The sequence below is a fragment of the Diabrotica virgifera genome, chromosome 3 (genome assembly GCF_917563875.1).
Source record: "Diabrotica virgifera virgifera chromosome 3, PGI_DIABVI_V3a".
Classification (NCBI taxonomy): domain Eukaryota; kingdom Metazoa; phylum Arthropoda; class Insecta; order Coleoptera; family Chrysomelidae; genus Diabrotica; species Diabrotica virgifera.
In genome coordinates this window covers 147,719,891-147,743,520 of record NC_065445.1, presented here as the reverse complement: position 1 = coordinate 147,743,520, position 23,630 = coordinate 147,719,891, and the positions used below count along the sequence as shown (strand labels likewise).

Genomic DNA, 23,630 nt, shown 5'->3' with positions numbered 1-23,630 from the left:
TAGAATTCCCAGCTTCTTATAGAATTTTCGGCAAATTCATTAAAAAATTAGCCAAAAATCATTACTCGGGGGGTTTTTGAGTCGCTGACGACGAATATGACATCGGAAGTGATCTAAGGAGTACCTGGTATCCAGGGTACCTACTGTTTACCTGTTGTCTGGAGTTTTCGACAAATTCATTAAAAAATTAGTCAAACATTATTAGTTACGAGATAAACAGTAGGTACCCTCGGCACCAGCTACACCGGAGATCACTTCCGATGTCAAATTCGTCGTCGGAGACCCCAAAAACCCCTAAGTAATGGATTTTAACTATTTTTTTAATGAATTTGCCAAAAACTCCAGAAAATGAGGTAAACAGTAGGTACTCTGGGTACCAAGTACTCCGTAGAGCACTTCCGATGTCATATTCCTCGTCAGTGACCCAAAAAACCCCGAGTAATGATTTTTGGCTAATTTTTTAATGAATTTGCCGAAAACTCCATAAGAAGTAGGTACCCTGGGCACCAGGTATTTCGGAAATCGCTTCCGATGTCATATTCGTTGTTAGCGACCCCAAAAACACCTGAGTAATTATTTTTGACAAATTTTTTAATAAATTTTTTGCCGAAAACTCCACAAGACGAGGTAAGCAGTAGGTATGGTACCCTGTGCACCAGGTACTCCGGAAATTACTTCCGATGTCACATTCGTCGTTAGCGGCCCCAAAAACCCCCGAGCAATGATTTTTGGCTAATTTTTAATAAATTTGCCGAAAACTCCACAAGACGAGGTACACAGTAGGTACCCTGGGCACTAGGTACTCCGGAGATCACTTTTGACGTCATATTCGTTTTCAGCGACTCCAAAAACCCCCAAGTAACAAAATTGAACTCATTTCCGCCGATAATTGACGAGTTCTTAATTTTTTTTATTGTCTGTTTGACATGCACTTTAAGAATGCATTTTTTGTTTGCAGTTTTTCAATATTATATCATGGCTCCGGTTCACAAAGTTTCCTGGCGCATTCACGAATCGAATGCAAAAAGAATTATTAAGATCCGTCTAGTCCTTTTATTTTCGGAGGTTAAGTGCTTTATTGCTTCGACTAAGAAGCTTTAAGTAATGCAGTTGATGTGCCATCATAGTATTAAGAAATTATTTTAAACATTTAAGTACATGGCAATATTAAGCATCCTGTTTTACTAGTCACATTCTCTATTTATTTCTGTTTCTAACGAAAAATATACAATTTGTTTATTATTTACTTACAGCAGTTATCTAGCTACTTTTTAGTATACTCCTCAAAAAAAATCATTAAACCTTAAAAAGTTCTATCTATTTTCTACTCAATAATTTCTACAACCTACACTGAAAAAATATTCCTCTCGTTATATATGAAAATATTATTTTGTCGCAATCAAAATTACATATTTGGGTCAGAAGCGAGAAGCACAACATTCTGCAGGTTATCGTGCAAGGTACATTAACCCTCAACCACTGACATGCGGTATGCCATACCACGCCGAAAATATTTTTTACTATAAAACCTGTTTTATAAATAGTCCAGAAAGCCACTGCGCATCCGCTAGAAAAAATATTCCGATTCGGATTTTTTGCACAATCTTACTCAAAAAGGACCCCTTTTGACAAATTTGCATGTTGCCAGGACCAAAAGTTGGTCAAAAATTTTTTAAACGTTTTTTTTTGTTTTTTTCCTAAAATTTATTTTTTTTTGCATGGAACAAAGTTTTTTTAGGTTTTTTGGATCATTCCAAACAGAAAAGGTCTTTAGTGACTTTTCTCTAAAGTTGATAGTTTTTGACATATAAGCGATTAAAAATTGAAAAATTGCGAAATCGGTTAACCTTTAAAAACTATGTGAAAAATTAAAAATTTGAATGTTGCCAAGGAAGGTAGATATTCTTTAAACATCGATTGATGAAATCCCGAAGGGGTTTTTACAATACAGTATTCAAAACTCCTTTGTTTTTTAATTTCTAATCACGCGTGAGCGACACTATTTTCCACCGCGACGGCGACGCGACAGTATGGTGCAAATGAAAGGAATAAATTCGTTAAATCGTAAACCGGCGACTTTAAGGAAAAATACCGAAACAGGTCGATTTTTATTTTTAAGTTATGATATTGTGGCATATATGGTATACTGGTGACGTCATTAATCTGGGCGTGATGACGTAATCGATGATTTTTTTAAATGAGAATGGGGGTCTTGTGCTAGCTCACTTGAAAGGTTCTTCAATTCTCTATTCAGTAATATAAACATTGATATAATTATTGAGACAGGGTGTCCTTCTACTTCTTTTTTTGTCAAATAATTTAATTTATTAAAAAAATTTTGGACACCCTCTATTGATAATTATGTAAATGTTTACATTACTGAATAGAGAATTGAAGAACATTTCAAATGAGCTACCACACGACCCCTATTCTTATTTAAAAAAATTATCGATTACGTCATCACGCCCAGACGGATGACGTCACTAGTATACCATTATGCCACAATATCATACCTTAAAAATAAAAATCGACCTGTTTCGGGTTTTTTCCTTAAAGTCGCCGGTTTACGAAATATCGAATTTATTCCTTTCATTTACACCATACTGTCGCATCGCCGTCGCGGTGGAAAATAGTGTCGCTCACGCGTGATTAGAAATTAAAAACAAAGGAGTTTTGAATACTGTATTGCAAAAACTCTTCGGGATTTCATCAATCGATGTTTAAAGAATATCCACCTACCTTGACAACATTCAAATTTTTAGTTTTTTACACAGTTTTTGAAGGTTAAAAATGGCCAATTTCGCAATGTTTCAATTTTTAATCGCTTATATGTCAAAAACTATCAACTTTAGAGAAAAGTCACTAAAGACCTTTTCTGTTTGGAATGATCCAAAAAACCTAAAAAACTTTGTTCCATGCAAAAAAATGAATTAAAAAAAAAACAAAAAAAAACGTTTAAAAAATTTTTTACCACCTTTTGGTCCTGGCAACATGCAAATTTGTTAAAAGAGGTCCTTTTTGAGTAAGATTGTGCAAAAAATCCGAATCGGAATATTTTTCCTAGCGGATGCGCAGTGGCTTTCTGGACTAAAAAGATTTCTAGAAAATCATCTGTGTAATACCTTCTAGTATTAGATAATTATACCAGCTCTCAATTGCTGTAGTTTTAGTATGTTTTAGTCTTTGAACTACGTTTTCTTGCGATATCACGTACGGCATGTCTCTTTTTAAGTTTGTATAGTTAAAAGCAGTTCAGTGTATTCTTTAGCTATTGGCATGGCAGAAAGTTCATTCAGTTGTTTTCTTTTAACTGCTTTCTATATTATTTTACCATTTTTAGTTACCAATACTCCAAGTTTTTAAACGCTTTTATTTAGTTCAATCGTTTGCGTCAAATCTTTAGACGTTTAAATAAAAAAAAACGATTTTAATGGAAAATGCTTAAATTCTCTTGTTTTTTACAATGTAGAAACTTGAAACTTTTACAGATTGTAACTAATTATATGAACTATACATAATTTCACTTTTTACGTTATTTGTTTACGTTATGCTTCATATATAAACAATAAAGTTTCAAATTTATCCAGTTTCTGTCCGATTTCTATCCAGTTTTCAGCGAAAAAAGTTATGGCACCGCAGAGGGACGAATGCTGCCCTTAGTATTGTCGTGGGATTCAACTGTCCATAAAACGCAAGGTTCGACTGTTGACTACGCTGAGCTGTCGTGAACTTGGGCCCGAAAGTGTTTGCGTAAGAACAGGCTTAAAAGCCTGCATTGATCCTGCAAAGCTTAAGTTTCATTGAGCCGACTGCCATCATTAAGGTACGTATCCATACAAGGGTGAACCCCGCTCGGTGTAGCTGCTCAAATGGATACAACATGCGCTGCCTTACATATAAACTGCAAACCGGTTGAAACGAAGAGTGTACGCGCCAAGCGGCGATCACCGACGTATCCACTATGTGGAGCTACTACACCGAGCAAGGTTTACCCTTGTATGGATACGTACCTTTAGACGGCTTGCGCATCGAAGAACTGCATTGCGAGAAATTAACAGCGTCTACACCGTGCAATAGTAAAGTATTACAAGAGATGTAAATACTGCGAAAACTGTAATAGTCGTAAATAATGATTTTGATTTAAGAATTGTATGAAGAAATTACATAAAATGTACAATGTATGTATCAAAAGTTAAAATAAATGCAAAAAAGGTATCTGTCATATACCTACATCCTTTTTTTTAAACATGACCATATATTTTAACGTTTGAAAAGGGTAAGACTAAAAAGTAAAGAGTAAAACAATATGAAAAACATTTTTTAAAAACGCTTTTATTTAGTTATGAGTGACTAAAAGCTAAAATATAAAAAAATCAACTAAAAAGCAAAAAATAAAAAAATCAAACTCGACGGACTATTCGAAAAAAACGTTCATTAAAAACATGAAAAAATCTAACACATTCGTTAAAGAAAAGCGTGGGGCGAGTCTTCATCGAATAAACGGTTTTCGCCCCACGCTTTTCTTTAAAGAATGTGTTAGATTTTTTCATTTTTTTAACGAACGTTTTTTTTCGAAAAGCGCTTCTTAAATTTTTTTTCATATTGTTTTATGTATAATTCAATTTAAAATGATTTTGTAAGAAACTCCACCATATTTTAATATTATGCATGGGTTCATAATTTTCTTGAATGAGGTTTATTTCATTTGGAGCAGTATTTTATTCTACAGCAGTATGAAGAATCATTCTATAGTTGATGTAAAAACAAATCTCTCTCTCCTATGGCGCCACAGCCCAAGTCGGGCCCTGGCCTCTCCTAGCATCCGCCTCCAAGTATCTCTGTCTCTGGCTGCTTTCCTCCAGTTGTCCACCCTCAATATCTCTTTAGCATCTGTTCTCACTTCGTCTATCCATCTCTTTCTTGGTCTTCCTAGTGGCCGACGTCCCACCATAGTTCCGCTAAGCGTTCTGCTAGGTATTCTGTCGTTATCCATTCTTATAAGGTGACCTGCTCAGCGAAATCTTGTATTAAAATAAGGTAAGGTAAGTACATGCAAAAGAGTGTATATTTCAAAAATTTGACGATTTGAGGTAGGCGTAAGGAAATGGGTGAGTCAAAAAGTTTTACAAAAAAAAGCGAATATTTCGCGAAATAAACGTCAGATCGAAAAAATTAAAAATACGACTTCAATATTTTTCAAAAATCTATCGAATGGTACTAAACATTACCCCCACGGAGAGGGGTGGGGAGTAAATTTAAAATTTTAAATACCAACCCCGCGATATTTCGTAAAATGAACATCAGATCGAAAAACTGCAAAATACACTTTCAAAATGTTTTTGAAAAGTTTATCGAATGGTACCAAACACGACCCCCCACGGAGATGGAGTGGGGGGTTACTTTAAAATCTTAAATAGGACCCCCAAATTTTTATTACAGATTTGGATTCTTTACGTAAAAATAAGCAACTTTTTTCGAGACATTTTTCTAATTATGGATAGAAGGCGCTATAATCGGAAAAAACGATTGTTGGAAATGGAAAATTAAATTAAAAAATGAAAAGCGCCCCCTAAAATGGAAAATTTTACTTAACTTTTTTTGATTTTAGGACCTAATAATAACAACCTAATAGGTCCCCATAACGCTCGAGTGACTGCAAATTTAGCATACTTTGCTCCCCTACCATAATTGCCATTGGCATAATTTTTGTGTTAAAACAGCTTCAGCACAGCATAAAACATATCAGAAAGCAATGGAGATGGTAGATAGTACTTTTAACGTCTTTCTTTTATTTTATGTTCAAATTCATAACACAGAACTAAAAAATATAAAATATAAATCCGTTCCTTTAAATTTCCCGGTATCTTTAGTGGAGTATTCCCGTGAAAGTAAATATTGAAATAGACTGAAGTGAAATAATTTACACTTCATTTCCTTATGTTCAAATAGAAACTCCAGTAAGTAATGATTCTTCTTAGGGTACCTGTTCGTTCCAAACGTTGACGATCATTCTAGCTATGATGATTTTGTTAGTTGCTATACGGAATAGTTGTGTTAAAGATATTCTTCTTCATCCTGGCGGCCTTTTTCCTTCAATTTTACCTTGCAAAATGCATTGGAGTAGCTCGTATCTGCCTCGATTTCTCATTATTATTTTTCAAGTACTGCAGCTTTACGGCCCTTGACGATGTTGACCAAATCTGCGGTTTTGTTCATCCTTTGTAGTACTTCTTCATTGGTGGCTTTTTCTGTCCATGGTATCTTCAGGATCATTCTGTACAACCATAACTCAAGAGCCTGAAGTTCCGATAGATTTTTCGTCTTCAATGTTCAGGTTTCTATTCCGTATAGAGGCACTGAGTACACGCAACATTTAAGGAGCCTTATTTTTGTTTCTTTGATGAATTACGGCGACAAATTCGCATATCAAAAAAAATTGGTTAAAAGAAAAATGTGATGAAATAGAAACGCTACAACATAAACATGACAGCTTTATTGTACACAGGAAAATAAAAGAATTAACCAGAAAACCAGAATACAAACAAAATATACTAGTTGATGAAAAGGGAGATATAGTAATGGATACAGAAAACAAATTGATGGTATGGACAAACTATATAGAACAGCTGTTTAACGACAACCCAGACACAATAGATAACGAATATTTCGTTGACGAGACTGGACCTGGACCAGAAATAACAGAAAGTGAAGTAAAACACACCAGAACTGAAAACTGAGAAATTTGTAGCACCGGACGAAATACCGACAGAAATATTGCAACTTATAGCCGACTGCAGTATACATGTAATTGTCTAATTATTTAATATCATATTAGACCAGGGCGCATTTGTAAAAATATTAGTACATTTGGACGTTGAGAGGTGACTCAAATTTTTTTGCAGAAATTGCTTGAAAATAACTCAAATAAAATATTTGATTGATCCTCCCTCCCAAAAAGGTCCGGAACATTGTTTAAATAATCAAAATGTCAAAAAATGAAGGAAAAATTAGATTTTTTTCTTCGGTTTTTGATTATAACTTTAAAAGTATTCATTTTCGAGAAAAGTTGTATTGACATAAAAGTTGTCCAATTAAATTTCCTATAATATAAAATTGGTTAATAATGTAAAAAACAGTCACCCGTGTTGCAAAATAGCAATAGTTGCGAAAAAACCATACAAAAACAAGTATTCGCATTTTACGTGTTTCAACCATTTATGCTACACTTAGGACCTTCATGTTTCACCCAGAAAAATTTTATGATATAATAAAACAATACTGTAAATTTCATTAAGATCGGTTTAATAGATTTTGCAAAATAAATTTTGCAATCCAGCTTTCGCAAAAAAAATTCATTTTTTCAAAATGTTACAGGACTGAAAATAAAGCAGATAGCACGTTGAATTTTTTTTTTTGCTTATAGAAGTGTACTGTACCTTTCATTTGCAATTTGCAAAATTAAAATCGATTAACTACCACGGCGTCAGGAATTTTTTTAAATAAACATTAATTATTGGTGCTGCGCGCAGGACATCGGATAGTTTGCTCTGATTGGGTATTCCAATGACCTTTGATAATGATTGATACATTTTAATTTTTATTACATTTCGATATAAATAAATAAATTTGTTTATTGCAAAATAAAAACACATACTTTATACTTTGAAATAACACTTTTTTAGCAAAAACTTTCTTTGTTCATATATTTTAACTTAGAGAATAAAAGTTTATTATTTTTAAACATATGCAATTGTTTAAACAATATTTCACAAACAATAATAAAATTAGTTTGATTTTTGTGGAATTAAAATATTAAAATACAACAAAATATAGAGCAAGAAAATAATATATTAGATAAAGATTGGAAGAAATTTTGGTGGAAATCCACTTGTGTGAATCTAACACCGCTGTCCTGCGCGTAGCACCAATAATTAATGTTTATTTAAAAAAATTCCTGACGCCGTGGTAGTTAATCGATTTTAATTTTGCAAATTGCAAATGAAAGGTACAGTACAGTTCTATATGCAATAAAAAATTTCAACTTGCTATCTGCTTTATTTTCAGTCCTGTAACATTTTGAAAAAATGAATTTTTTCTGCGAAAGCTGGATTGCAAAACTTATTTTGCAAAATCTATTGAACAGATCTTAATGAAATTTACAGTATTGTTTTACTCTATAAGTTTTTCTGGGTGAAATATGAAGGTGAAATGGACTTTTTCCTTCATTTTTTGACATTTTGATTATTTAAACAATGTTCCGGACTTTTTTGAGAGGGAGGATAACTCAAATATTATTATTTGGGTTATTTTCAAGCAATTTCTGAAAAAAAATTTGAGTCACCTCTCAACGTCCATCTCAAAACAGATGGGACCTGGACTATATACAGAACAGGTATATTACCTAAAGAATGGCTTCTATCAACATTCGTGACTATACCGAAAAAGAGAAACGCCAGACAATGTTGCGAACACCGTACCATTAGTCTAATATGTGGCACCTACCAAAGTATTTCTAAAGATTTTTCATCGTAGAATATACGAAAAGTTAGAACAATACATTAGACAAACTCAGTTCGGATTTAGAAATGCTCAAGAACCAGAGAAGCATGATTTGCAGTAAATGTGCTAATCAGAGGCGTAGCTACCGCCGTATCAGCCGTATCAATTATACGGGGCCCCCGACATTCAGGGGCCCCAGTGCAGTATGTAAAAACAAAATTCCATTAGAAAAAATGAACAAAATATTCTAAAATTATTTCACTATTAAAACGATTTTAAACAGTGTATATTGTTTGGATATTGACATTTTCGTGTACTGGATTCTTTATCTATATAAAAATTATATTTATCTATTTTCTATTCTCTACCGCTCGCCTCTATTCCATCAACAGAGCTTTTTTGTTTTCAGGCTACCTTTCATTGTGCATTCACCGTTGCGTTGGCTGTGTGTGACACATAGTATAATGTATAATGCCAAATTGCAATTTTTGTGTATTGTTTGAGTATATTTTCGTGTAGTCTGTTCTTTTTATCTATCAATTGTATTTATGTACCTACATCTATTTGCCGGCAGCTCGCCGTTAGAACAGAGCTTGTTGTAAAGGTATGTATGCTAGGTATGTATATCTTTCTACCATTTCGAATTCGTATGATATTCCTTAGTTCTACTTTAAACTTTTGTCCATTCTTGAAATGACCATCTGTCCACGCCATACATTTTGTTTTAGTTTCATTTATGTACAGTCCCATTTTCTTCGCTGCTTTTATTATTTTCTGTACTATATCTTGTAGCTCTTTTCTCCCCTTGCCTGCAACACCATATCATCTGCAAATGCCAAAACTCGGTGGCTTTTTTGATACAGGAGCCCTTCTCTATTGATTTTCGCTTTTCGCATTATTTTTTCTATTAGTCGAAGACTATAAGTTGAAGAGTAATGATGACAAAGGATCGCCCTGCCTTAATCTTTGTAATACTATTGAGGATTTATGTAATTTAAGTAAACTGTATTTTATATTGTTTTTTCCGACTCCTATTGTAAACTTTGTCCCTAAAATTATAAAATTTTCAGTGCCAATAAAGCATATTTCTATGCTATTCTATACAAGCGTTTTTGCTTCTTTTGTTGAACATTTTTTTAGAACTATCCCATATCAGTCGTGGAAAAGGGCCCCGCGACAAACTTTGATATGGGGCCTCCGTGGGGTTAGCTACGCCACTGGTGCTAATACAGAGATGTTTAGATGTAAACCAGGACATCTGTCTGCTTCCTAGATTATAACAAGGCATTCGATACGGTGAAACATAATCCGTTAATAAAACTACTGAGAACAAATAACATCGGCACACGGGATATAAGAATAATCAAAAATCTGTATTATGAACAATAAGCTGTTATAAGAATAAATAATTTAAACACCAATATAATAAAAATCAAAAGAGGCGTTGGACAGGGCTGTGTCTTGTCGCCATCACTGTTTAATGCATATTCAGAAGAAATATTCAAAAAAGCATTAGAAGATGAAGTAGCAGGCATAAAAATGAATGGCCTACCCATATGTGAAATTAGATACGCCGATGACACAATACTAATAGACACTATTACAGATCTACAAAGAATTTTAGATAAGGTTGTTGCAACGAGTGAAGAATTTGGTCTGTCACTAAACATAAAGAAAACGAAATTCATGGTTATATCAAAGAAAAATATTAGAAACATCATCTACACATAAATAATAAGATGATAGAACGAGTTCAGAATTATAACTATTTAGGGACAAACATTAGTGAAACAAACGATTATACCAAAGAAATCCGAATTAGAATAGAAAAGGCTAGAAGTGCATTCACTAATATGAAACAAATATTATGTAGTAGAGACCACAGCCTAAATCTTAGAAAGCGAGTACTAAAATGTTATGTATTTTCTGTTCTCTTGTATGGTGTGGAGACATGGACTCTCAATAAACAATGCCTCAATATATTGGAAGCATTTGAGATGTGGACGTATCGAAGAATGCTGAGAATCTCCTGGACATACAGAATAACCAATGAGGAAGTACTAAGGAGAATACAGAACAGCAGGGAGATACTGGATTCCATCAAAATAAGAAAACTTCAATATTTGGGTCATATAACACGTGGTGACAGATATGAACTCCTAAAATTAATTATGCAGGGAAAGATTCAAGGAAAGCGCAGCATAGGTAGGAGAAAAATGTCCTGGCTGAGAAATCTGGCTGAAAAATGGTTTTGATGCAGCTCAGCTGAACTCTTTCGGGCTGTAGTGTCAAAAGTGAGAATAGCAATGATGATTGCCAACCTTCGTCGCGGAGATGGCACGTAAAGAAGAAGAATTTTTGTTTCTAGGGTGAGGTCATGGCTCTTGAACACAGAGCTCATAGTCAAGTATGCACTTTTTGCCTTTTCGATGCGACATCTAATCTCTTGGGTATTGTCCCAGAACTAATTAAAAATAGTTCCCAAGTAGTTGTGTTGTTAGACACGTTCAATTCTCATTTGGTTCGCATACAGATTTGCTCCAGTGATGTTTCCTTGCTGATGATCATTAGCTTGGTTTTGCTGGTGTTTATATCCCGTCCATATACTCTACTAGGATTAGTAAGTAATGATACATGGAGCGTATCGCGTATTGATTTTGGGGTCACTAGTTACTTATATACTTATTAGATGGGATTAAAGTACAACTAATTGTAATGAGATCTAATATATTTTATTCTTTTGTTTCGAGCTATAATCAGAAAATCGTTCAAAATTTTGAAATGATATTAACTAATAAATGTTCTTGTCGGTGGAAGACAATACCAATACCTAATACCAATTTGAAAGCTTACTTATTCAGTCTCTTTTTTTATAGGCATTAGCCATGTTTACATTTTTGGAGCTAAAAATTCTGTGATCTGTTGTTATACTCTCAGATTGATTCTTTATATGACTGTTATAGTTGATTATGGATGATGTTTGATATGATGTGTCTCTGACCTTTAAATTAAAACGTTTTTGATTGGTAGTATAAGTTTCGGATGTTACTAGGGCAGTCCGATAAGTACTTAAGGCGGCTGCACAATTGCCCGGGAACGGGAACGAGAACGGAAACGGGAACGGGAAAAAAGTTAACCTCTATGTAAATTAATGTTGTAGATGCACAATAACCGAGAACGAGAAGCTGTCCGGTAACGGGAACGGGAAAGTTGACCATGTTTCAACTTTCTCGTTCCCGTTGTATTCCTGGAACCAATCAGAAGGCAGTATTAAAAATACTGTCAAATGCCCAATAAAAATTTGTTATTAGAAGTGTGTGATCAAGTTTTATTGACAATTTTTATACATTTTGCATTAAAATAAATGACAAACAACGATTGATTTCTTTATTGGAAAAATGTCCTCATCCGTATGATTGATGTAGATCATAGTACGTGTACTTATATGGTAACTAGATACAATAATAATATAAATATTTGAATGATATGCTTTTTATCTTTATGCTGACAAACCTTTGCGATTGCACACATATTGTGTAAATTAGTTCCAAGATTATAAAAAACGAAAATATGATAAAAGCTCGTCATCAAATAAATCCATATTTTTAGAGTTCACAGACATATGTTCTTTTAATAAGATTAGAAAAAGATCGTTCCACAAAATTTATTTTGAGAAGAAAAATAATTAATAGCACAAGTGACAGTGACACAAAACAGCTGTTTACCATTTAATTGTGAATCTGCTGATGCAGATATTTTTCTGGCGGGTTAAGGAAGTTGGAGCATCGCTGGGTCAAGTGTATCGAGCTAAAAGAAGACTGTGTAGGAAAATAAATTGCCTATTTTCCAAAATTTCCCTTTTCCTTTTGTAGGCTAAGTACTTATCGGACTGCCCACGTACATAGATACTTGACACGAAATATATCTATCTAATGGACCCAACATGATTAATGAATATATATGTCTTCTTTCAAATCATTTTCGTTAATATATTGTAACTGCAAGGTCGGAGGATAGAGAAGATAGAAGATATATGTTTTATATATATACACCGTTTTTTAAGCGTCAGCGCCCTTCCGGTAGGGATCTATGCAGGAGTGTCACCGAGCCGCAAACCCTTATCCCTTGCCATACCGCACCTCCATAGGCCGATCAGACACCAGCTTATTCCAGACCAAGTCGTAGATTCTTTTTAGAATTTTAGACTACGACGTCAGCTTTTTTATTTTTCTATTCACCGGGCTGGGGCTCAAACCTCGATCGCCTCGACCGCATATCCACTATTAATCCAGGATAATAAGGTTTTTTCCATGACACTCGAGCAGCCAGGGTACTGAAGCGTTTTTTCGACAGGTAATACCTATAAGAGCAAATTGTAACTATTTCCTGCGTAGGATTTGGCGGCCATTTTTATTTATAAACAGTTAAGTGTCAAAACATGACACTTTTCCCTTTTTTTTCAAATCAATGAAAAACAGTGAAAATTATGGTTTTTTAGTACAAATATCGTTGAGATTATGGAAAAAGCTTTAAAATGACGTATTACAAAGTTTGGTACACTCATTTATTATTAATATAATTGCGAAAAAGGTCGGAATTGCAAAAAAATAATTTCGCAATATCTATTATAAAAATTAGTGTACAGCTTTGAAATTTCTGTGATATAAGGATTCTTTGGTGCTTAATATGTGATAAAAATTTCAAAGCGATTCATTCAATTGTTTAAATTTTATTCAAATTTTTTGCAATAACATAAGTCAGAAAAAAATGACGTTAGAATCATTCCACAGGTGTCAAATGAAAGAGCATGAGCTATATTTTCAACTTGGTTTAAAAAAAGTGAATAAAAATGCATTTATTAGTAATAAATAATTATGCAAAAGTATCGTAAATCTTCCCTTATAAACTTTTTATTTTGTTATATAAGAAATTGTATATATTTATTACAATTTTTTATCAATTATGATATAAATAACATTACTTGGTAGTTGTGCATTTAAAACAGGGTAAAAAAGTTAATTTTTTTGGAAAAAGTTATTCAAAAAGTTTATAAGGAAAGATTTACGATACTTTTGCATAATTATTTATTATTAATAAATGCATTTTTTATTCGCTTTTTTTAACCAAGTTGAAAATATAGCTCATACTCTTCCATTTGGCACCTGTGGAATGGTTCTAACGTCATTTTTTTCTGACTTATGTTATTGCAAAAAAAATGCTCTCTGAGATAAACAATTTGAATAAAATTTAAACAATTGAATGAATCGCTTTGAAATTTTTATCACATGTTAAGCACCAAAGAACCCTCATTTGACAAAAATCTGTACACTAATTTTTACCATAGTTATGCGAAAATAATTTTTTTTGCAATTACGGACTTTTTTCGCAATTATATTAACAATAAATGAATATATCAAACTTTGTAATATGTCATTTTAAAGTTTTTTCCATAATATCAAAGATATTTGTAATAAAAAAATTATAAGTTTCACTGTTTTCCATTGATTTGAAAAAAAAGGGAAAAATGCCATTTTTTGACAGTTAATTGTTTATAAATAAAAATGGCCGCCAGATCCTACTCAGGAAATAGTTTCAATTTGTTCCCATAGGTATTGCTTGTCGAAAAAACGCTTCAGTACCCTGGCTGCTGAAGTGTCACGAACAGGGTATATTTTTGTCTTATTACCCTGGCCTATATAGATTTGTCAATCGTGCGCCTCAGTCCGCTTGGCTAATCTGATCGACTATATCTGATCGACTTATATTTTTTAAACGAACTTAAAAGTGAATCATAAATTCTACCTTATTTATTTTTCAACGCATACACCACAAACGAGAAGATGCAGAATAGTTAATAAGACATGGATATCATGGTTTAACAACTTAGAAAGATATAGAATGAACAACGCAAGTTTATTCTATTGTAAAAACGCTAATGTTAATAAAATATCTTTTTTATATATTTACTTGCACTTTACCTTAAGATAAATAGTTTTTATTATTTTGATCATTTTAATGGAGAGGAATACTTTTTCAAATGAAGTTAATTAAAAAGCGCTATTTTACTTTCCCATGCTGTAAGTAGGTGTTGTGTTCCATTTTGCACAAAAATGGAATGTGCTTAATAAAAATAATTCTGTAAAGTTTTTGAAAAATAAGCCAATAAAAATTATTAAAAGTACCTTCTCCGAGTTCTTTAAACCATTTGTATATGCCAAAAAGCTGCATTCTTATGTGGCTATTTAACACGTTAAGAGACACTAATACACCAAAATAATTAGAAACACAAGGTTTTAATATCAGTTGATAGTAATTTTATTGTTGTACTACTACTAGAAGCATACTGAATTATTAACACTACCGCGATAGATAAAATGTATCATTAAAAATATCTTTAAATAGTTATATTTTTAAGCAGAACCTTTTACTATACTGTATAGTACAGTCACTGAAGGTGGATATGAGCTATTATTTCCGATTTCGTTGAACCTTAATCGATTTTCGTGAACATTTGTGAGTAGATAATCAAAGTAATATGGTGTCAACTTGGACTTTTACCCTGGAGGTGGATACAACCCCTTCTCGCGGGTTGAAAATTATTTTATTAAAAATAACTCCATAAATTGATATGGTTCATTCCACCAACATACGACTGTTTTGGATTATCGCGACAACGAATATTTCAGTGTGCAACATAAGAAGTATGAAAGTAAATGGCTCTAATAATAATTATTCCAATAAACAGCAATGTAATTTGCAATTTATTTTCGTTCTTCATATTTTGCACAATAAAATATTCGTTCTATAAATAATCCAACACAGTCGTATATTCGTGGAATAGGGTATAGAGGTACAAATTCTAAGCAAATTTGTTATATCAAGTTATTAAAAAAAATCAAAACTTCTTGAGGATTTAAAGATCAAAGTTTTTTAATATTGTTCTGAAGCTATTTCCTTGTGGCATTTTTATAATCAACTATTTTCAATGGGAAATAAGCCACAATTTTACCAAAAAAATGATTTTATTAACGTTTCGAAGCCCAAATCGGGTTTCGTTGTCAAAATACAAAATACTACTAAAATAAACAAAAATGTTGTTGCTAAGTAAATTTCTCATTGAAAATAGTTGATTATCAAAGTTTTTAATTTTTCGTGAAAAAAATGCATTTTTTAAACCTATTTTTCATAAATAACTCAAAAACTATAAGTTTTTATAAAAAAGTTATTATTAGACACCAAAATTGAAACCAATGAAAAATTAAATAAATTCCTTACTCGAAAAATCTTTTAATATCAATTCAAATTATACATAGGGAATTGAGTGTATATTTTTTTTTTCGACGAGTACCTACTCAAATCTAAACACGAGTATTCAAACTTAAATAACGGGAAAACGATGCATTTTATAACATACTTAGTGTAGGGAAGGAAAGTATGCTAAATTTGCATTTACTCGAGCGTTATGGGGACCTATTGGGTTGTGAAGATTAGGTCCCAAAACCAAAACAAAGTAAGTAAAGTTTTCGATTTAAGTGGGTACTTTTCATAAAATACACAAAAATAAAAAAAGTCAAATATTTCCAAAAAAGTCTCAAATTTCGTTCTGTATATTTTTTAGCGTATACGCTCTGAGCTTCGCTGGTGTCGCTCCTAGCGGTTACTAATTCAACTTTTACTGGTAATTTTTAAATTTATTATTTAATTGTTATCGCTTAATATTTACAACGCAAAAAAGTAATTAAATTGTAATCGATTTTTTAAAGATTTTTCTAATCATTTTGACGTGCTATTGATAAAATATCAATTTCTTACTTCGGATACTTTGACAATAATCGTGTAGATGGAGCTAAGATTATAATAGATTATTTATAATTAGATATTACGGAACATTAAAAAAACTTAAATTCAGTATTTAAAACGTAAGTATATTTAAGGTAAAAATATATACCACAGCTTTGACCAACTAATATTGTTTATAATTAATGTTTTTAATTTTAATTTTAAATTAATCACTTTGACATTTATGTCAAATTTCCGGTAAACGTTTACAAACTTGTCACTACTGGCGTTCGCGAATTTGTAAATATCCCCTCTACGTACGAGCTCACAGCGTATATAAGATTCCTTTTATTTTTATCATGACTTGTTTAATCTTGATGTTACTCAACTTCTTCTTCTGGAGCTTATTTAATAAATATTCTTTGACAAAAGTTTAATAAATATATTTCATGAAATGTATAGTTTTCCCGTTATTTAAGCTTGAATACTTAGATTTGAGTACTAGCCAAAAAAAATATACATTATTACCTATAACTCGCTTTGAGTTAATATTAAAAGGTTTTCCGAGTAAGAAATTTATTCGATTTTTTATTAGCTTCAATTTTGGGTACTGTTACCTTTTTTATTAAAACTTACAGTTTTTGAGTTATTTACGAAAAAAACCGTTTTAAAAATACATTTTTTTCACGAAAAATTTTAAATCTTTGATCTGTACTAACCCAAGAGGTATTGATTTATGTTAATAACTTGATATAACAAATTTTGTTTAGAATTTTTAGCTCTATCGCTTCATATAATTATTTTTAATAAAATAATTTTCACATCCGAGAAGGGGTTGCATCCACCACCAAGGTAAAATCACAAGTTGGCAGCATGTCACTTTTATTTCTTGAGGTATCCTCTAACTACTCACCAATTTTCATGAAAATCGATGACGGTTCAACGAAGTCGGAGGTGAAAACCTTCAGTGACTGCACTAATTCATACTTCATTTTATTTAGCGGCGCATTGTACAGAAACAGTAAAACTTTTTAAACCAGTTTTAATTAATGTTACGAAAACAAACTGTAATAGGCCTAAGGGCTTGTCCATATGTGGGCGGTTTGCCAACGTCGACTGCGCGGTTTACCTGTTTTACTTGATCTCACCCTAATGCCGCTTTTGAAGTTTCACCCTGATACCAAGAAAACAGGGGGGAAACAGGTAAACTGCGCTGTCGACGTTGGCAAACCGCTCGCATAAAAACAAGCCCTAAGAATAAAGTAAAAAAAAAGTATGTGTTGTTATCACTGACAAAAAATGATATAATTACTATACTTTTATAAAGTTGCCACAAAAAATCAGCTGTTCTAAATGAAATTGAAGATACTTCCGATAGAATAAGTTAAAAGATACTTTAGATCATTTTTCTTCCTGTAGTGCCTATCCGTTTCGGATGTTGGCGACCATCATGGCAATCTGTACTTGACACACAGCTGCTCTAAAAAGATTTGTGATTGTTGTGTTGAACCACGTACGTAGATTTTTCAGCCAGGAAAGCCTTCGTTTTCCTGGTCCTCGCTTTCCTTTTACTTTTTCTTGCAAGATTAGTTGTAGCACTCCATATCTTTCACTGTTTCTCATGATGTGACCGAGGTATTCGATTTTGGCTGTTTTTATTGTGATTAACACCTCTTTTTTTTGCATTCTCAGCTCAACACACTGATTATTAATGTGGTCGGTCGGTATAAGATATTTTCAAGATTCGACGATAACGCCACATTTCAAAAGCCTCAATTTTCTTGCATGTTGCGTCTGTGACAGTCCACGACTCAACTCCGTACAACAGTATAGGAAAGGTATAACACTTAGTAACCTTATTTCTATGGGTATCGACAAATTATGACATTTGAATAACAGCGATGTTTTGAAATGCAGATCTTGCTTTCTCTATCCTACATTTGATTTCTGTAGAACGGTCCCAATTTTCATTAACGTTCATACAAAGGTAGGTGTACGTTTTTACTATTTCTATTTGTTAACCGTTCACACTGATTCGACCAAATTGTTGTTCCTTCTTAGAGATCATCATACATTTTGTTTTCTTAGTGTTTAGTGAAAATCCGTATCTCTGACTGACTTCTGCGGTTTTGTTCATTAACTACTTCAGAATTTGAAAATTCAAATTTCAATAAGTCTGTTTCCGGCTGTCTTTAACCCTAGCTATGAAGTTTAAAGCTAAGATGAAGACACCATGTTAATTTAAAATAATTTATTCTATAAACATCGTCTTATTGTCGTTTTCAATGTAGACTAGATGGATACAATGTTACATTGGAAAGGTCATTCGACATAACTCAGTAGCTAGTTTCAACTGCTTTAGATCTGGAATAAGTAACCACATGTTTTAATTTTTTAACCTTTTCAACAGTCAAAACTTCACTTTTATCAATATTATACAGTGGTTTATTTATTTCTAGGTCTAACCTGATTATGGACTAATTAGTCCAAAAACGTTTGTTTGCGATTTACTTTGTGATTTACCTACTTTGAGTAGATCGAACTTAGATCTTTTTAAGAATTAATTTTTAAATAAATCATATACCATTTACAAAGGAAGATTTTTACTTCTTAAGTAAATGGTTTTGTACTGCCGCTGATCCAGAGAGAGCATCTTCTCGATTTCGGCGGAAGGTAAATATTCGACTGAAACTATAAAAAAACAAAGCCCTAATGAAAATAGACCAATCTCCTTTTCACATAGCCACATATAATATACGAATATTGAGCACTAATGAACATCTTGATTAATTGATACAAGAACTTTCAAGCATCAAATGGGACAAATTGAGTGACTCGGAGACTCATCTACCAGGAACAAAATATAAAACTTTAGAATTGGGCAATTGAAAAATTGAAAAGCCCTGGGCCTACAAATCTAACAATAGTGTAATTTCTAAAAAACTCCGTAGAAAACTATCATCTAGCGCTACTAACAAACAAAATATTCCCTTATAAAGTGACGAAATTCTGCTTAATATCAAGCAGGGCAATGTACCTAGCAATTGCTGTGAATAGGCTATATTAAAATACATGGCCTACAGATTAGCCAGGGATATGTACCGACGGGAAGCCATGAAGATGAAGAATCAGAGACCTTTTACGAAGATTTAATAATAGTAATAAGGCACATGATAATAGCTACAATATATTTCAATGCCAAAATCAGAGCAAAACATCAGGGAGACGTTATATTGGCTACTTTTTTGCCTAAATACTTTCTTTAAACAGGTCGATTTTTATTAAACATTAACATAATAATTATTTCTACACGGTGTCCAAAAAAATTTTTTTTATTAAATTAATTGACACAAAAAGAAGAAGGTATGTAATTTATTTAATTCAAAAGTGCTGTATGAAAACAGAAAAACTGTTTATTTCACAAGTAAACATTGCTTTTCGCTTAAATTAAATGTTCAAACAAACCAGCCAAGAGGCAGGCGGGTGGCAACTTTAACATTGAATTTAAGCGAAAAACAATATTTATCTACGACTGATACATAATATATGTATTATACTTGTGGTGTTTGCAATATAATGCCATATAATAATCCCTTAGGGATTAATAATGCGGGATTAATAGCTATTAATCCCTCTGGCACAGCAATCACAAAATTCACCACGGAAACAAAATAATCAACCTCAAAAAGTGTCACTGTCAAACGAATAGTATATTTGACAGTTTGTGTTGAGATGGACGAAAATGAAGAATCTTTTAATTGTACACCACCAGAAATTGTAGAACTAGCTACAGCAACAGTTTTTGTTTTTTTTTTTATTTAACTGGATTAAAGCGTCATGGGGGCTGGAAGTCAACACAGGTAGCTGAAGGATACATTGATCAGTCTATGAGAAACAATGCAACTACAGCAGATACTATCGCTAAAGAGATAAACAGTAATGTACCATCTTCTTGTTCTACAGCAATCGAGATCCCAAATATTTGTATTAAAAACTCTACTAAAGTTAATGATGATTCTCAACCAATTCAGTTTATTAATTGTACTATTACTAATTTTAATGTTTTTAACCAATAAAGTTGTTCATTAAAAATCTTAAATTAATTAATTTGTCGTAGATAAAGTAGAGTATACTACTCGCAATAATGGCTCTCATTCCCTCGGAATGTTACTCCTTCGCCGCTAACGCGGCTCGGTTCGTAAATATTCCTCGGGAATAATAGCCATCATTATTGACTCGTGGTATAATCTACTATTATTTGTCAAATAAACATTTTTTCCTGTTTTATGATAGCAGTAAAATATATTTTGAATTAAATAAATTACATACATTCTTCTTAATATTTCAATTAATTTAATTACAAAAGAAATGTTGGTCACCATGTGTAAATGATTATGTTAATGTTAATGTTACTGAATACAGAATTGAATATAACCTTTCAAATAAGCTAGCTCAACCTGTTTCAGGATTTATTTCCAAACTCGTTCATTCAGGAAAAAATTAATTAATCCATTGAAATGTTACATTTATTGTGCATTTCTTAGAGGAGTCAATTTTATTTTTTTAATGTGTAGGGAGGTTCAGCAGAAGCTTAAGTTCAAGTTTTTGGGGTAGGGACCCTTGTCCCCCAGCTGCCATATTGGAAAAAGGGCTGCAAAGGGCTTTCGCGCTGTATCTCCTAAACTAGCAACCCTACGGAAAATTTAGTTACACATAAAATGTAGAAAATTAAATTTTCTACAATTTTACATATATTACTTTTTATCGTCAAGTGACCAACAAAAAAGTTATAAACAAAATAAGAGAAAATTTTGTAAGAAGTTTCCTTTTGGAGGTTATAACTTTTTTTCCGTTCATTTCACTATAAAATAACATAATAGCTATTTTGTAGAGGATTTTTCGATGAACATTTTTCACTATAAAGTTGTTTAATTTTATTTATTATCTAGGTTTTACAGCGCTCCAAACTTGACCAGATTCTCTAATTTTCATAGGAATACAATAAAAACAATACTTTAATTAAAATTACGTTATGCCGACCACGAAAATCAAATTTAAGGTGAAAGACGAATGTTGGTCATTTTTTATGTTTTCGAGGTCGCTGAATCCGAATATGAAGTTTATTTTTATCTAGAGTTGGTGGAACATGTTCAAAAGTCAAATTTTATACAAAAATGCCAAAAATTAATTTTTATGATTTTTCACATTTACCTCGCTGTATCATTCGTCGCTGTAAATATTTCCTTTTGAAACTTTTACTGTGTCATCTTTGAGGTATTTAGATAATAATGAAATTTGTATAAAATGTTTAAAAATATTATAAAAGGAGTTGTTAATTTTTAAACATTTTGTCACCATATTTCGTTAGTTTCATGTTAAGTTAAAAAAGTTGAGTGACAAACTTTTTAGTTTATAATTTTACCAACACAGCAATAAAACATGATTCATGAAGAAGTTTTTTGGAAAATTTTAAGTCAAAATGTACAATGGGAAAAAAGTTATGTTACTTCATAGACAAGCGGCACACCCCAAAAAACGCTTATATCTCGAGATCCTGGTCACGGTGTGGTGGATGGCTAATTTTGATCATACTTTATAATTTTGACATCAAAAATCGTTTTTTTGTTCTTCTTAAGAATTTTGTATTTTGCGGTTGCGTCATTCTTCTTCTAGACCGGCGAATTTGTCCTCAAACAACTTCTTGGGCCTTTTCTATATATGCTTACGGTTATAAGTTTTATAATGGGGAGAAAGGTCAAAAATACATTAATAATAGCATAAGAATGTTAAAATCATAATAAATTGTATGAATAAGAAAATTATATAGATAGAAAAGTAAGCCTAACCTTTTTTTTATTGTATCCCTGTGAGCATTCGAGCATCTGGTCAAGTTTGGAGCGCTGTAAAACCTATATACATAAATAGAATTAAATAACCTTTTAGTGGAAATTGTTCACTGAAAAATACTCTACAAAATTGATATACTGCTCTTTTATTTTAAAATGAACTGAAAAAAGTTATAACCTCCAAAAAGAAACTTGTTAAAAAAATTTTACTTATTTTTGTTTATACTTTTTTGTTGGTCACTTGACGATAAAAAGTAATAGAAACAAAATTGTAGAAAATTTAATTTGCTACATTTTATGTTTAATCAGATTTTCCGTAGGGTTGGTAGTTTACGAGATATAGCGCGAAACCTCTTTGCACCCCATTTCCAAGATGGCGGCCGGGGGACAAGGGTCCCGACCCCAAAAACTTGAACTTAAGCTTATACTGATACCACCTACACATTAAAGAAATAAAATTGACTCCTCTAACAAACGCAAGGTATGGCCTAAAAAATGTAACATTTTAATAGCCTAAATTTATTAAAACCTTCGTGCTCAGTGTATAATGATTCTTTCATTCGTTGATCTAAAGAAGCTCTTAACAAATTCTAACCGAAACAGGCTGAAATAAAAATTGAATAATGTTTGATATTCCTTTTTGTCTGTTTTTTTTTTAAACGCCTTATACTGAGTTGAGATAATCTCGAGTCATTATTTTTAGTAAAACTATCATGTGGCACAAGTTTGTTTTCTCAGCACGTTCTTTTATTCATTTATATATTTTTCTATCAGCTTCATATTTATATTAGAATGTATATTATTATAATAAATAATTACGTGAATAAAAAATAATCTATTGTTTTATAAAAAATTACGTTTTTAAATCCCTTGTGTTTCTAAGATACATCAAGACCACAACCTACTCTAACTTACCCAAAGTTGTAGATCGACTATGGTCTAACTCAGCTAATATTCTGTTATCTTGTTCTATTTTAGCCATAATTCGTTCTATTTCTGTACCTTTATTGCCCCAGGACTGGCCACCCATGTTGCTGGATATCTGCATGCCCTGCATACTCGTGCCCATTCGGCCTCTCTGTGATGATGCTAGTTCTAGTTGCAGTTCTTCACACCTGAAAAATAGGAAACGCATTAAAATTTCCTAGAATACCTGTTTAAAAAATACCGAAAATCCTTTTCAAATGTCTAGTTCATTGTACCAGTGGATTATTTTTATCAAGCTGAATTTTTTTCACACCAGATTAGCACCCTATCTTCTTGTTTAAGTGTCATCTCCGCAACGAAGGTCGATAATCATCATAGCTATTCGGATTTTAGAGACGGCTGCTCTGAAACGTTTATTCGATGTACATGCGTATATCTCTAGTTGCGCAGCCACGATATTATGCGTCTCCCTATGCTTCTTTTTCTTGAATCTTTCCCTGCGTAATCGATTGCAGCAAGTTGTATCTCTTTCCACGTGTAATATGTCCGAGATATTCCAATTTTCGTGTTTTGATGGTA

The 23,630-nt window shown here is 32.4% G+C and overlaps 1 protein-coding gene across 2 annotated transcripts in view; it reads right to left on the bottom strand.

Annotated features, from left to right (window-relative positions):
• Window positions 1-23,630, bottom strand: part of LOC126881345 (RIMS-binding protein 2) — a 509,061-nt gene that overhangs the window by 315,592 nt on the left and 169,839 nt on the right. For both annotated transcript variants that reach the window (XM_050645576.1, XM_050645577.1), the window contains exon 3: window positions 23,040-23,239. In XM_050645576.1, the coding sequence (XP_050501533.1) occupies window positions 23,040-23,239 (200 nt within the window). The remainder of the gene's footprint in view (window positions 1-23,039; window positions 23,240-23,630) is intronic.